The 14,983-nt window shown below is 45.5% G+C and overlaps 1 protein-coding gene across 1 annotated transcript in view; it reads right to left on the bottom strand.

The window, feature by feature from the left end:
* Positions 1-480: 480 nt before the first annotated feature.
* Positions 481-14,983, bottom strand: part of LOC147124816 (neuronal acetylcholine receptor subunit beta-4-like) — a 125,900-nt gene continuing 111,397 nt past the window's right edge. The window contains exon 6 of the mRNA XM_085993507.1: positions 481-2,407. Within this exon, the coding sequence (XP_085849633.1) occupies positions 2,255-2,407 (153 nt within the window). The 3' untranslated portion in view covers positions 481-2,254. The remainder of the gene's footprint in view (positions 2,408-14,983) is intronic.

Here is a 14,983-nt window from a genome sequence, read left to right as displayed (position 1 = left end):
TACAGATATTTACATATGGGGTTTGAAAGCAAAAGCTTTTATTGATGTTCAATGTCTCACTGAGTCACAATGTTCAATGTCTCACTGAGTCACAATGTTCAATGTCTCACGGAGTCACAGGCCTAGAAATTCAGTGGGCCTTGCGCCCACTTAGCGCCTAAAGAGGTCTTTTGCGCCGGCAGGGTGGTAGCGCTGAAATTGAGTGCAGCGGTATTGGCGGCGGTAGCCGTTAGCGCTGCGCCGGGACCAATGACGTCATCGGTGTGCGCGGTGGCCCGTAACGCCCTGAAACCACGCCGATCCCCATATTTATTTGCGCCCGCCTCCACCGAAGCGGGCGCAAACAGCGAACAGAAAACAGGGCCGTCCTGCTGCCATAGTGGGGCGCTTTAAAGCTGAAGGTGCGGCCGGCCGCTTTTTCGGCGGCCGCCTGCCCGCACCTCCTTCCCCGGCCTCCTCCACCCCCCCCCCCCCGCGGCATTGCCTGCTGGTTTCCGTGGAGCCCGGCACTTCTCCGTTGTGCCGGGCTCTTTTGCCGGCACTCGCGATCGGGGCTCCGGCCGTTGCAGGCACCTCCCCCTTAAGAGAAGGGGGAGGCCTGCAGTGCCGCAGCCTGCCGCACCGCATCGGGTGGCGCTGCAGCAACTAGCGCGCCGATATTCAGTTGCAGCGCCCCAAACGGAGGTGGGCACACCCTGGTATAGCGCCCGCTTCCGAATTGGGGTGCAGAAGACGAATATACGGCGTGCGCTAATGCCTCCCCGCCCAGCGCTAACTTTTGGGCGCGAGCGAGCTGCCCGCGCCCAAGTGAATTTCTAGGCCACAATGTTTAATGCTAAATTTTCTTTACAGCAAACATCTGTTATTCTCATGGTTACAATAACCCAGAACCATAAACACAGCTCACAGTTTGGACCCAACAAGCTTCTACTGTGATTTTCTTGGGAATCTGGATTCAAACTCATTTAAAAGCACCACCATGTTCACACAAAACGTTCACAAACCAACAATGTAATGGCACCAATGAAGTTACAAAGCAGCATAGCATGAATTATGCATGATTTCTGGATCAAAGGGACATATAAATCTTTTAGCTTGTCTTCCTCCCCAAAGATTTGTCGAGTAAGTTTTCATGAAGACAGTGCCCTAATTAAAAGTTCAAGTGTTGAAGAAGTCAATACGTTGAAATGGAAATTCCTGGTATAGAATATGAAGTACAGGTCAGGGAGGGATGACTATTGCTACAACGTCATAGAATAGAATCACAGACGTTTACGGCACAGAAGGAGGCCATTCGGCCCATCATGTCCGTTTCAGCCGAAAAAGAGTTATCCAGCCTAATCTCACTTGCCAGCTCTTGGTCCTAAGCCCTGTAGGTTATGGCACTTCAAGTGCATATCCAAGTACTTTTTAAATTCAATGAGGGTTTCTGCCTCTACCACCCTTTCAGGCAGTGAGTTCTAGACCCCCACCACCCTCTGGGTGAAAAAAGTTCTCCTCAACTCTCCTCTAATCCTCTACCAATTGCTTTAAATCTATGTCCCCTGGTTATTGACCTCTCTGCTAATGGAAATAGGTTCTTCCTATCCACTTTATCTAGGCCCCTCACAATTTTATACACCTCAATTAGGTCTCCCCTCAGCCTCCTGTGTTCCAAAGAAAAAAAAAAGTCTTTCCAATCTTTCCTCATAGCTAAAATTCTCCACTCCTGGCAACATCCTCATAAATCTCCTTTCTACCCTCTCTAGTGCAATCACATCTTTCCTGTAATGTGGTGACCAGAACTGTACGCAGTTACTCTTTTGCCATTTGTCATCAAAAATGTTTTTTATTGCTTTTTTTTCATATTTTTCCCTGTTATTTCATTGTGGTAATATTTAAATCAAATATAACACTAATCAGGTAACAATGGGCACGCATGTCCGCTAAGTGCTATGTTCCATTAACATTTAAACATTTTAAACAAGTGTTCGACCAGCTGTGTATTTGTAGCACTTCCTTTTTACCCTAACCAATTGAGAGAAATAGGATAATCTAGAGAGGGAAACTATACCTATTGTGTTAATTTTTCTTTATCAGATGAACATGCAGCCATGTTTATTTCAAAATGATCAGTAGCATCACACGTGCCCCTAAGTTGCAGTTCACTCTTGCTGTGTATCTGCAAACTGAACATGCTTGTTTGGCGCCTCGTATTAATTTTCTTTTAAATCTGGAAAACGCAGCCATCACACACGGAAGAACAAATAAACAATTATTCTGCATCGGAAAACATATTTGGTGAGGCATGGTTTTGAAATAAAGGTTGAAGATAGAGTCCCATTGTGCCAACCACACACACACACACAAATACCCACAAAAACAGACGGTCGATAACCATAGCAACATACTTCCAGTCTTCAATGATCTGAAAAATAAAGATTAATAAATGTAAAAATATAGTTCATTAAAATGTTAACAAACAAATGCTACAAAGAGCTTATACATTCTTTCTTGGCCCTTCTTCATAGCAGTGATGTCCTCAACAGCATCCAGACTCCTTCAATGATGATCCCAATCTGTGTTCATCAACTTCATTTAAATTGCATGGCTTAAAACACACCAGGGGTCATTTTGACTTTGGGCAACAGTAAAATGGGCGATATTAGCTCAGCCACCCGTTCAACATCTCTTCCCATTTCCATTGAAGCCATCAGAGAGAAAATGGGGAATGTTGTTTAATGGGCGGCTAAGCTGATATAATGCATTTTACCCTGTCATCTATAGCCAAAATTACTTGCAGACTATTCAAACTCACTTCACTTTGGAAAGTATGCCACTGCACTTCAAATCAGTTATTTTTATTAATTGCTGGGATGTGGGCGTCGCTGGCAAGGCCAGCATTGATTGCCCATCCCTAATTGCCCTTTAGATGGTGGCCGCCTTCTTGAACCGCTGCAGTCCATGTGGTGAAGGTACTCCCACAGTGCTGTTAGGGAGGGAATTCCAGGACTTTGACTTAGCGACAATAAAGGATCGGCGATATATTTCCAAGTCAGGATGGTGTGTGACTTAACTTGGAGGTGGTGGTGTTCCCATGCGCCTGCTGCCCTTGTCCTAGGTGGAAGAGGTTGCAGGTTTGGGAGGTGCTGTCGAATGAGCTTTGGCGAGTTGCTGCAGTGCATCTTGTAGATGGTACACACTGCAGCCACGGTACGCTGGTGGTGGAGGGAGTGAATGTTTAAGGTGGTAAATGGGGTGCCAATCAAGCGGGCTGCTTTGTCCTGGATGGTGTCGAGCTTCTTGAGTGTTGTTGGAGTTACTTTCATCCAGGCAAGTGGAGAGTATTCCACCACACTCCTGACTTGTGCCTTGTAGATGGTGGAAAGGCTTTGGGGAGTCAGGAGGTGAGACACTTGCTGCAGAATACCCAGCCTCTGACTTGCTCTTGTAGCCACAGTATTTAAGTGGCTGGTCCAGGTCAATGGTGACCCCCAGGATGTTGATGGTGGGGGATTCAGTGATGGTAATCATGTTGAATGTCAAAGGGAGCTGGCTAGACTCTTTCTTGTTGGAGATGGTCATTGCCTGGCACTTGTATGGTGCGAATGTTACTTGCCACTGAATGTTGGCCAGATCTTGTTGCATGGGGGCACGGACTACTTCATTATCTGAGGAGTTGCGAATGGAACTGAACACTGTGCAGTCATCAGCGAACAGCCCCACTTCTGACCTTATGATGGAGGGAAGGTCATTGATGAAGCAATTGAAGATGGTTGGGCCGAGGACACTGCCCTGAAGAACTCCTGCAGCGATGTCCTGGGGCAGAGATGATTGGCCTCCTACAACCTCAACCATCTTCCTTTGTGCTACGTATCATTTCAGTTCAAATCATGCAGTTTTATTATAAGCTTTGCCAGTCACGATCTGCTGTAACACCTGCCAGCAGGACGAAACCACAAAATAAAAGAATAAAGCCATTCTCCATGAATTCCACCTGTACATATGTAGAAAGAGAGTAACATGGTTTTGGAGTCTCCTGCAAAGACATTGACAATGAAACCTTTACAGTCTACTGGAGTTCATCCCTCACAGTTTATGACATCATCTTAATTGCTTAATGTGCCATTGCCTATGGGTTACCCAAATACAGCACAACAGATGCCAATTATTATTGAATCTTAAACCAGGCTGACACTTCAGTGTAGTACTGAGGGAGTGCTGCACTGTCAGAGATGCCTTCTTTCAAATGAGACGTTAAATCAAGGTCTTGTCAGCTGTCTCAGGTGAGCATAAAAGGCCCCATGGCACTATTTTGAAGAAGAGCAAGGGAGTTATCCCTGGTGTCCTGTTCAACATTTATCCCTCAACCAACAACACTAAGACATGTAGGGCTAGAAATTCGCTATAACCAAGGAATGGACGGTGTTTAGATTAAAAATGTTAAGTAGCGCCAGTTGAAAATCGTCTAGACTCCACGCAAAATTCAACCTCACTCCTCATTAAAATGATTGCAGCAATGATTCTAGTCTAAAAATCCAAGCTCATTGGCATTACACTGAAAAGATGGACCAATATCGGGTGTAGTCTAAACGCAAGTCATGATTGCCACAGGCTTTTTGCACTACTTAAAGGGGAGGACCGTTGATGCTGCAGCACCTCATTCTCAGCATTGTTGGGTGTGCAGCTGCCTCAACAACCATAAAAAGAAGGACAAAGAGAAGGAGCATTTATTTACAAATACTGACGGCAGATCGCCGCCCCAGGGAGAGAGCCCGGAGGTTTTCTGAGGAAGCTTTGGAGCCGTTGGTTTTAATGGTGGAGATTGATCCCATTGTGCAGGCCCAAGCATATGTTTGAGCATGCCTTATCAAATCAGTAAAATCAGGTACTCCTTTGCACCACTCAACTTGAGTAAGCTAAGCCTTGAGTCAACTAAGCTCTGGAATTCCTTCCCTAAACCTCTCCGTCTCTCTACCTCACTCTCCTCCTTTAAGACTCTCCTTAAAACCTACCTCTTTGACCAAGTTTTTGGTCATCTGCCCTAATCACTCCTTATGTGGCTCAGTGTCAAATTTTCTTTGATAACGCTCCTGTGAAGCGCCTTGGGACGTTTTACTACGTTAAAGGCGCTATATAATTATAAGTTGATGTTGTTGAAGCTTGGGAAGAACTGAAAACAAGCAGCGTTCAAAATGGTTCAATGCTCCGTTAGCTATGGAACATTCTTGCCATTGAGTACCACAGCCATGGCAAGTTATAGGTTCTTTACCAAGGCCCTCAACGGAACGTATGCCAACTCTCAGCTGTCTGTGCAGCCCAGGAACTTCTCCAGACACACCCGATTGATGTGGGGCAGGGGAGGGGGAATGGGACTCAGAGGGGGAGGGGGAGAGGGGGGTTGGGCAAAAGATTCACCTGTTTCCCTGCGGACCAGAATTTACTCTTCCTTCTGTGTAGGGCAGACTCCTGGTGGAACCGAGTGCTGACCCACATTCCAGCTCCCTGCTGAGCAAGGTGCCCACTCTCCGTCCTCTCTGCCCCCCCGCCCCCCCCCCACCGAATCTCGGGACTAATATATTGCCAATCTAGTACTTTTTATCTTGAGTATTCTGACAGGAACTGCTGCTAACTCCTTGATAAACAATAAAATAAATCTAAAAGACTCGGAGGCTGCATAAATCCTGTCTTTCAACTGCAGTGAAGGGGAACTAGGGACCAGCATTATACAGCAACATTATGGGCTTACTGCTTTGTAACACCACCAGAAAAAAATAGATTATGATGGTGAAGAGAGCTAATAAAATATTAATGTCATGCTGCCTGGAGACTGCTGGAAATTTGCATCTTCGACATGAATTCAAAAAGGTTACCCAAATATGGGCGATTCGCTGCATCATTATTTATACAAGCAAGTTAACCCTTACAGGGCCAACATCTGCAGGAAATCCCGCAGCCACTGAGCTGACGTTAGATTTCACCTCAGACACTGTGAGGCAGAAAATTGCCGGAAATTCCAGTAACTATGCTGCTGAGATGTCAGGAACAGCTTGAGCACTGAGGACAGAGGCCCAACCCGGGCCAATTAAAAAGAAAATTGCTGCAGTGCACTTAGGAAATAAATTAAAATTTGGGTCAGAAATTAGTAAAGTGGAAGGAAATCGCAAAGACAAAAATATAAATAGAATGCCAAAAAAAGAGTTCCAGCAACTAGGTTACCAACATCAGTGATCAGAAGACTGGAGAACTGCAAATGTTACACCCTTGTTCAAAAAAGGGTGTAAAGATAAACCCAGCAACTACAAGCCAGTCAGTTTGACCTCGGTAGTGGGGACGCTTTTAGAAACAGTAATCATGGACAAAATTAACAGTCACTTGGACAAGTGTGGATTAATTAAAGAAAGCCAGCATGGATTTGTTAAAGGCAAATCGTGTTTAACCAACTTGATCGAGTTTGTTGATGAGGTAAGAGAGAGGGTTGATGAGGGCAATGCGGTTGACGTGATGTACATGGATTTCCAAAAGGTGTTCGACAAAGTGCCACATAATAAGCTTGCCAGCAAAGTTGAAGCCCATGGAAAAAAAGGGACCGTGGCAGCATGGATATGGAATTAGCTAAGTGATAGGAAACAGAGAGTAGTGGTGAACGGTTGTTTTTCGGACTGGAGGAAGGGACACATGGATCGTTACTAGGACCACTGCTTTTCTCGAAATATATTAATGACTTGGACGTGTGTGTACAGGGCACAATTTCAAAATTTGCAAATGACCCAAAACTTGGAAGTATAGTGAACAGTGAGGAGGATAGTAATAGACTTCAGGAAGACATAGACAGGCTGGTGAAATGGGCGGACCGTGGCAAATGAAATTTAACGCAGAAAAGTGTGAAGTGATACATTCTGGTAGAAAGAATGAGGAGAGGCAATATGAACTAAATGGTACAATTGTAAAGGGGGTGCACGAACAGAGAGACCTGGGGGTATATGCACACAAATCGTTGAAGGTGGCCGGGCAGGTTGAGAAAGCAGTTAAAAAGGCTTACGGGATCCTGGGCTTCATAAATAGAGGTATAGAGTACAAAAGTGTGGAAATTATGAACCTATATAAAACACTTGTTTGGTCCCAACTGGATTACTGTGTCCAATTCTGGGCACCACAATTTAGGAAGGATGTGAGGACCTTAGAGAGGATGCAGAAAAGATTTACGAGAATGATTCCAGGAATGAGGGACTTCAGTTACGTTGATAGACTGGAGAAGCTGGGGTTGTTCTCCTTGGAGCAGAGACGATTGACAGGAGATATGATAGAGATGTTCAAAATCATGAGGGGGCTGGACAGAGCAGATAGAGGGAAAGTGTTCCCATTGGAAGAAGGGTCAAGAACCAGAGGGCACAGGTTTAAGGTGTTTGGCAAAAGAACCAAAGGTGATGTAAGAAAAAACTTTTTTACGCAGCGAGTGGTTAAGATTTGGAATGCACTGCCTGAAAGAGTGGTGGAGGCAGATCCAATCATGGCTTTCAAAAGGGAGTTGGCTAAGTACCTGAAGGAAAGAAATTTGCAGGGCGAGTGGGACTAGCTGAAGTGCTCTTGCAGAGAGCCGGCATGGGCGCGACGGGCCGAATGGCCTTCCGTGCTGCAGCCATTCAATGATTCTATGATTCTTAGAGGTTGGCAACTGATGTTAAGTAGGTAAGAAGAACAAATTTGCATTTATAAAGTCACATCCTTGGAGCATTGTAAAGCGGATTATAGTCAATTAATTACATTTGAAGTGTAGTCAATATTTTGCAGGGAAACAGCAGCGAATTTGCACACAGCAAGGGAGGGGGATGGAATGGTCTTCATTAAAGGGATACTTAAATATTACGTGCGTGATGTGGTCGGGATTGCTGCGAGTGCAGGTGACCACCCACAGCCCAGGTGGAGGAACATTTAAACAGGGAATGAGCAGTGACCCATTTTCCTCCATCACCCAGCATGAATCTATCAGAAGACAAGCAGTAAATGGGAGGAAAATCTGCACCAATTCATTTTGTAATAATTAGTATTTATAATGAGCAGCCCCTTCACTAAGCGTGGAATACGTCTTTTTTCCCATTGTATTAATACAAAATTCATTAATCACGTGGGACAAGAATTCCCACACATGGGATACAAGATCATATCTACCAAAATCTCAATTTTTGAGGTAACAAATGAAAATTTCGTTTGGTGATTTTTTACTTTTTGAATATTTTAGAAGCGAGTAGCCTTCACGTCACTGGCTAACTCTGGCAGTTCGCGAAGAAAAAAGAAAATGCATTGATTAAGGTGTAATTCTAGCCTATAAACATTTACAGGAAGATTAAACAGTTTCCTGCAATAATCCTAACTCCCTCAAGCGCTAAGAGTAAATGTTTACCCCAGCAGCGGAGTGCATTGAATCAGAAAGTTAAAAAGTCACACAAATGAGTAAAGAAATCTCACAGTCTTAACCACAAGTGAAAGCTCCAGTGGAGCTAACATCTTTGAAGAGCATGAATGTCAATGCACAGCAGGGGGTGTTTCTCTAAAAGCTAGAAATAAAACTCAGGATAATAAAGCAATGTGTTCAATTAACCTTAAACAGAAAGTAGTTACTGGACTATCAAATCTTCCATACATATGATTGTAAACATTTATAATATATAGGAACCACAAGGAGCCTCTTCATATCTTTGGACTTATGGTTTTGTAAATTGGATACAGGTTGGAGAAATTTAAGTGGAACTTTAAGGGGTGCCTTCAAACAAGTGTCTCCACAGAATAATGAACTACATGTATGCTACTGAGCTCTACAGAATGAGTTGTTTAATTAGATTCATTAATTAGATAAGAATGTGTCCTGTGGTGTTGCTAATTGCAAGTCAGAGTTTAGGGTGTTACAAGGGGAATGGAAGTGGGAAGGATGCACATCTCCACTGTAAGGATCTGGAAAGAAATTTACAAGGGATGTCTGTAGAGAGAATAGGAACATGGGAACAGGAGTAGGCTGTTTAGCTCCTTGAGTCTGTTCTGCCATAAAATGAGATCAGGGCTGATCTGTGACCTAATTCCATAGACCCACATTTGCCCTGTATCCCTTAATATCTTTGGTTAACAGAAAGCTGTCAATCTCAGATTTAAAATTAACAATTGACCCAGCATCAACTGCCGTTTGCGGAAGCGAGTGTGTGTAGAAGTGTTCCCTAACATCTCTCCTGAAAGGTCTGCCTCTAATTTTTAGGCTATGTCCTCTAGTCCTAGATTCCCCAACCAGCAGCAATAGTTTCTCTCGATCTACCCTATCAGTTTACATAAGAACATAAGAAATAGGAGCAGGAGTAGGCCAATCGGTCCCTCGAGCCTGCTCCGCCATTCAATAAGATCATGGCTGATCTGATCCCAACCGCCAATCCACTATCACAGAACCATCTCCTGAATCTAACAGAATTAGACACACGAAATAGGAGCAGGATCAGGCTACACGGCCCCTGGGCCTGCTCCGCTACCCACAGGGCCATGACCGATCCGAACCTAGTCTCATGTCCAAATTCCTGCCCGCTCCCCGTAACCCTTAATTCCCTTTACTTCTAGGAAACTGTCTATTTCTGTTTTAAATTTATGTAATGATGTAGCTTCTACAGCTTTTTGGGGCAGCATATTCCATGGACCTACCGCCCTCTGAGTGAAGAAGTTCCTCCTCATCTCAGTTTTGAAAGAGCAGCCCCTTATTCTAAGACTATGCCCCCTAGTTCTAGTTTCACCCATCATCGGGAACATCCTCCCCGCATCCACCCGATCCAACCCCTTCACAATCTTATATGTTTCAATAAGATCGCCTCTCATTCTTCTGAACTCCAATGAGTAGAGTCCCAATCTACTCAACCTCTCCTCATATGTCCATCCCCTCATCCCCAGGATTAACTGAGTGAACCTTCTTTGTACTGACTCGAGAGCAAGTATGTCTTTTCTTAAGTATGGACACCAAAACTGTATGCAGTATTCCAGGTGCGGTCTCACCAATACCTTGTACAACTGAAGCAATACCTCCCTATTTTTATATTCTATCCCCCTAGCAATGAAAGTCAACATTCCATTGGCCTTCTTAATCACTTGCTGCACCTGCATACTAACCTTTTGAGTTTCGTGCACCAGGACCCCCAGATCCCTTTGTACTTCAGTACTTTCCAGTTTCTTGCCATAAAATAATAACTTGCTCTACGATTTTTCCTGCCAAAGTGCATAACCTCACACTTTCCAGTATTGTATTCCATCTGCCAAATCTCTGCCCACTTACTTAGCCTGTCTATGTCCCCTTGCAGGTTTTTTATGTCCTCCTCACTCACTACTTTCCCTCCCATCTTAGTATCATCTGCAAACTTTGATATGTTACACTCGGTCCCCTCCTTCAAATCGTTAATATAGATTGTAAAGAGTTGGGGACCCAGCACTGACCCCTGTGGAACACCACTAGTTACTGATTGCCAGTCTGAGAATGAACCATTTATCCCAACTCTCTGCCTTCTGTTAGATAGCCAATCCTCTATCCATGTCAGAATATTACCCCCAATCCCGTGATTTTTTATCTCAAGCAATAATCTTTTGTGTGGCACCTTGTCAAATGCCTTTTGGAAGTCTAAATACACTACGTCCACTGGTTCCCCTTTATCCACCCTATATGTTACTTCCGCAAAGAACTCCAGCAAATTTGTCAAACATGACTTCCCCTTCATAAAACCATGCTGACTTTGTCCTATTAAATTATGATTATCCAAATGTCCTGTGACTGTCTCCTTAATAATGGACTCCAAAATTTTACCTACCACAGATGGTAGGCTAACCGGTCTATAGTTTCCAGCCTTCTGTCTACTGCCCTTTTTAAATAAGGGTGTTACATTAGCAGTTTTCCAGTCTGCCGGGACCTTTGCCGAGTCCAGGGAGTTTTGGAAAATTATTACCAATGCATCCACAATCCCTACCGCCACTTCCCTCAAGACCCTAGGATGTAAGCCATCAGGTCCAGGTGATTTATCCGCCTTGAGTCCCATTATTTTACCGGGTACCACTTCCTTAGTGATTTTGAACATGTTTAGCTCCTCCCCCCCTTTAGCCCCCTGTTTGTCCAGTGTTGGGATATTCTTAGTGTCTTCTACTGTAAAGACTGATATAAAATATTCATTCAATGTTTTTGCCATCTCCATATTTCCCACCATTAATTTCCCAGTCTCATCCTCTAAGGGACCAACATTTACTTTAGCCACCCTTTTTCTTTTTATATAACTATAAAAACTCTTACTATCTGTTTTTATATTTTTTGCTAATTTACTTTCATAATCTATCTTCCCTTTCTTAATCAATCTTTTTGTTATTTTTTGCTGTCTTTTAAAGTTTTCCCAATCCTCTATCCTCCCACTAGATTTGGCTACCTTATATGCCCTTGTTTTTAGTCGAATACTATCCTTAATTTCTTTACTTAGCCACAGATGGCTGTCTTTTCTTTTACACCCTTTTCTTCTCAGTGGAATATATATTTTTTGGAAGTTGTAAAATAACTCCTTAAATGTACACCACTGATCATGTATCATCTTACCCTTTAATCTATTTTCCCAATCCACTCGACTCAATTCCGCTCTCATACCTTCATAGTCTCCTTTATTCAAGCTTAGCACGCTTGCTTGAGAGCCAACCTTCTCACCCTCTAATTGAATATGGAATTCAACCATGTTATGGTCACTCATTCCATTAATATTTTGAAAACTTTGATCAAATCACCCCTTAATCTTCTAAATTGCAGGGAATACTACCCTAATTTGTGTAATTTCTCCTCCTAACTTAACCCTTGGAATCCAGGGGGGAAAAATTTGGTACCTTAGCGCGGCCCATTTGCACCAGCATTATCGCCGGGGCGAGGCAAATCCAATGCCGCACGGCAAATCCTGTCCCCCGCAGCGCCGCCGCTAACAGTTAGCGCCGGGCACCTCAACGCCAGGTGGATCATGACATCAGTGAGTGTGCAACGCTCACTGGCTGTCCGATCTGTGAAATTGATTGTCGCCACCTACCTTCGCGCCTGGAAGAAACAGCGACAGGGAGAGCTGGCATGAAGCCAGCTCCAGGGACATTATTTAAAGGGAACTAAAAAGTAGCTACATTTATTCTTAAAAGAATCAAACTGCTGCAGTTGGTTACATTAATGGGGCTGTACTGGCAGTCGACCTCGCCCTCCAGGATCAACGGCAGAGGGAGCGGAGAGAGCGAGAAAGACTGGAACATATGGCCGGAGGGAGGAGGAGGGCCATCAGGGCTCTCAACAGGAGGCCTTACCTTCCGAAGGTATTCCGAGAGCAATGATTCTACCTCCACTTAAGCGAGGAGCAGTGTATTAGAAGGGTCTGCTTCCCCAAGGAGGTGGTCAAAGAACTCTGCCACATCCTGCAACCAGAACTCCAGCCTCAGATCAGGGCGACCACGACTCTCCCAGTGGCAGCCAAGGTCACCCTCGCCCTCAATTTCTTCACCAGCGGATCCTTCCAGTCTGCAACAGGAGACATAGCTAACATCTCGCAGTTCGCCGTCCATCGCTGCATCCGGGATGTCACAGAGGCTCTCTATAGTAGGAGTCTTTTGATACTGAAACTCGCCTCTGATGACGTAATCTATGCAGCTGGATTTAATGCCTGCAAGCAGCCTTGGTTCTTTTTCAGCCTTACAACTTTATCAACATACTTCTGAGGGATTCCTAATGCAACTATGTCCAGCACCAAACCAAAGTATGCACCCAGATTCGATGAGGCCTCCCTCCAAGCTCTGGTGCAGGGAGCAAGAGCGAATAAGTGCTCTTTCCTACCTCAGGGAGGAAAAAGCCTCTACAACAGACCAAAGCTGTGTGGCTGCAAGTGGCACAGGAGGTGAATGCGATTTCAATGTGCAGCAGAACCTAGCTGCAGTGCAGAAAGAGGTTTCATGACCTTCTCCGTACAGGAAAAGTGAGTATTCCATCCCCATGACCCTCAATCTGACCCCCATCGCCTCTCATCACCAGCACTCTGCTTTGTCAACCTCCTCCTCCACATCCCACTTCACCCTTACATCCCTGCACCCTTACCCATTCCCTCTCTCTGTATGTTCACATTCACTTAACTATTCGACTATGCAGCCCTCACAATCCCTATCACTGTGATGCTATGACAACAACTTACAACATACAGGAAGGGCCCTTGGTCTTGGCACCTCACTCCATCTTTGTGTCCTTCTAAGCATCTATGCTATGGATTCTCTACACTCACTCCTTCATTCTCACTTAAACTCCACTTGTGTCCCTCATTGCAGGAAAAGAGAGCCCACAATAAGAGGGAGAGGGCAAGGACAGGAGGAGGGCCACTCTCAATAGCCCAGCTCACCACTGCAGAGGCGGCGGCCCTGGAGATGGTGGGAGTGGAGGAGGATGCATAAGTGGGGGACGGACAGATGGGCGCATCAGAGCAAGCTGGTGACAGAAACGTTTTGCATCTCTCTCATTGACATTGCATGAGTGACTGATATGGATTCTGATGCTCTAACAGATTGACTTATGATCATCTGCACAATTCAATGTGCATGCAACGTTTATCTCACATGTCCAACTCTTTCCTTTACTTCCCACAGGACCATCGACAGCCCCCCCTCCCCACTGTCCAGGAGGAACAGCCTGAGCCAGAAGACTCCTCAGAGGAAGCTGCAACCTCTGAGGGTGAAGCGTCAGCAGAATTCAGCGCACCCAGCACCACCGCAGACACTCACACTGCGGTGGGACCTTTGCGAGATACAGTGGTGTTGTCACCTGGTGTATCACAGCTCACAAGTGAGCATCAGCAGATGGTGGAGACAGGAACAGCAGTGGAGAGTCCTCATTGGAGAGTGCAGGACTCTCCCAGCTCGGCTCTGCTGCATGTCGACCCTCTGCCTCCGGGTCCATCCAGAAGGACAGCGGTGCTAGAACTCCAGGAACAGGTGCAGGAGTCTCTGGCAGGTTTTGTCTCCAGGGTCGCTGTGAGTGTGGAGCGAATGGAGGAGTCCATCGCTAACATGAGCAGAGCCTTTGTGGAGGCATTGGCGCATGAACGCATCGCCAAGGAAAGGATGGCTACCTCCGTGGAAAGGATGGCTACCTCCGTGGTAAGGCTGGCTACCGTAGAGGAGAGGATGGCTATGGTAGAGGAGAGGATGGCTATGGCCATGGAGGAGCTTAGTCACCAGGGTCTTGAAAACTTGGTCATTTTTCAGAATAGACTGGCATCTCTTGAGGAGTGATGGTCAGCTATTGAACAGAGAAACCAGACCTTCATGGAAGTCCTCTGGAGTAGGACTTCCAGTGCAGAAATGGCTCCTTGTGATCCCCCTGAAGTGCAGCAAGGTGCTGTCAAGTTACTTGCTAGCTCTGAAGTGGGGCTGACCCATGAGAGGGATGTTGGTGGCAGAGAACAAGGAAGTTAGGGCTCCTCTCCAAGTGCTCACATGACCATGCCACTGCAGAGCCCTCGGTCAGAGCCCCACGAGAGTCCTCACCCTACTGAGATCGGCGTCTCAGCCCCTGCACAGCAGCAAGAGCAGCAGACTGTTGCCGAGCCCTCACATGCTCGTAACCCCAGAGGACTCCCGCCAAAGGTGTCGAGGCAGGAGCAGCAAGAAAGTGAACAAGGGGCCTCCACATCTGCTGAAGCCACAGGGGAAGTATCACGTAGGAGCACGTGTAAGAGGAAGATAATGTACAAGTAGTCACAAGGCTAGTCACTTGGGTGTCCTATTGTGTTTAATTTTGAAAAGCCATCCGTGAATTGATGGCAAACTGTTGAAGTTGTGGCCTGTGTCATTTCGCAAATGGGACTTCCACATTGAGGGCTTAGTGCGATTTGCAATTGTCAGTATGGTGGTCAGAGTGATAGGAATCCGCAGGATCTTGTCCATTGTCAATGCTCTGGTAAGAAGGTGCGAGGCAAAAGTGCTTGATTGGGCAGGCTAAGCAAAT

Source organism: Somniosus microcephalus, chromosome 1 (assembly GCF_052327205.1).
Source record: "Somniosus microcephalus isolate GS21.2 chromosome 1, FLI_Smic_1.0, whole genome shotgun sequence".
NCBI classification, from domain to species: Eukaryota; Metazoa; Chordata; class Chondrichthyes; order Squaliformes; family Somniosidae; genus Somniosus; species Somniosus microcephalus.
This window is presented reverse-complemented; position numbering and strand designations above follow the sequence as displayed.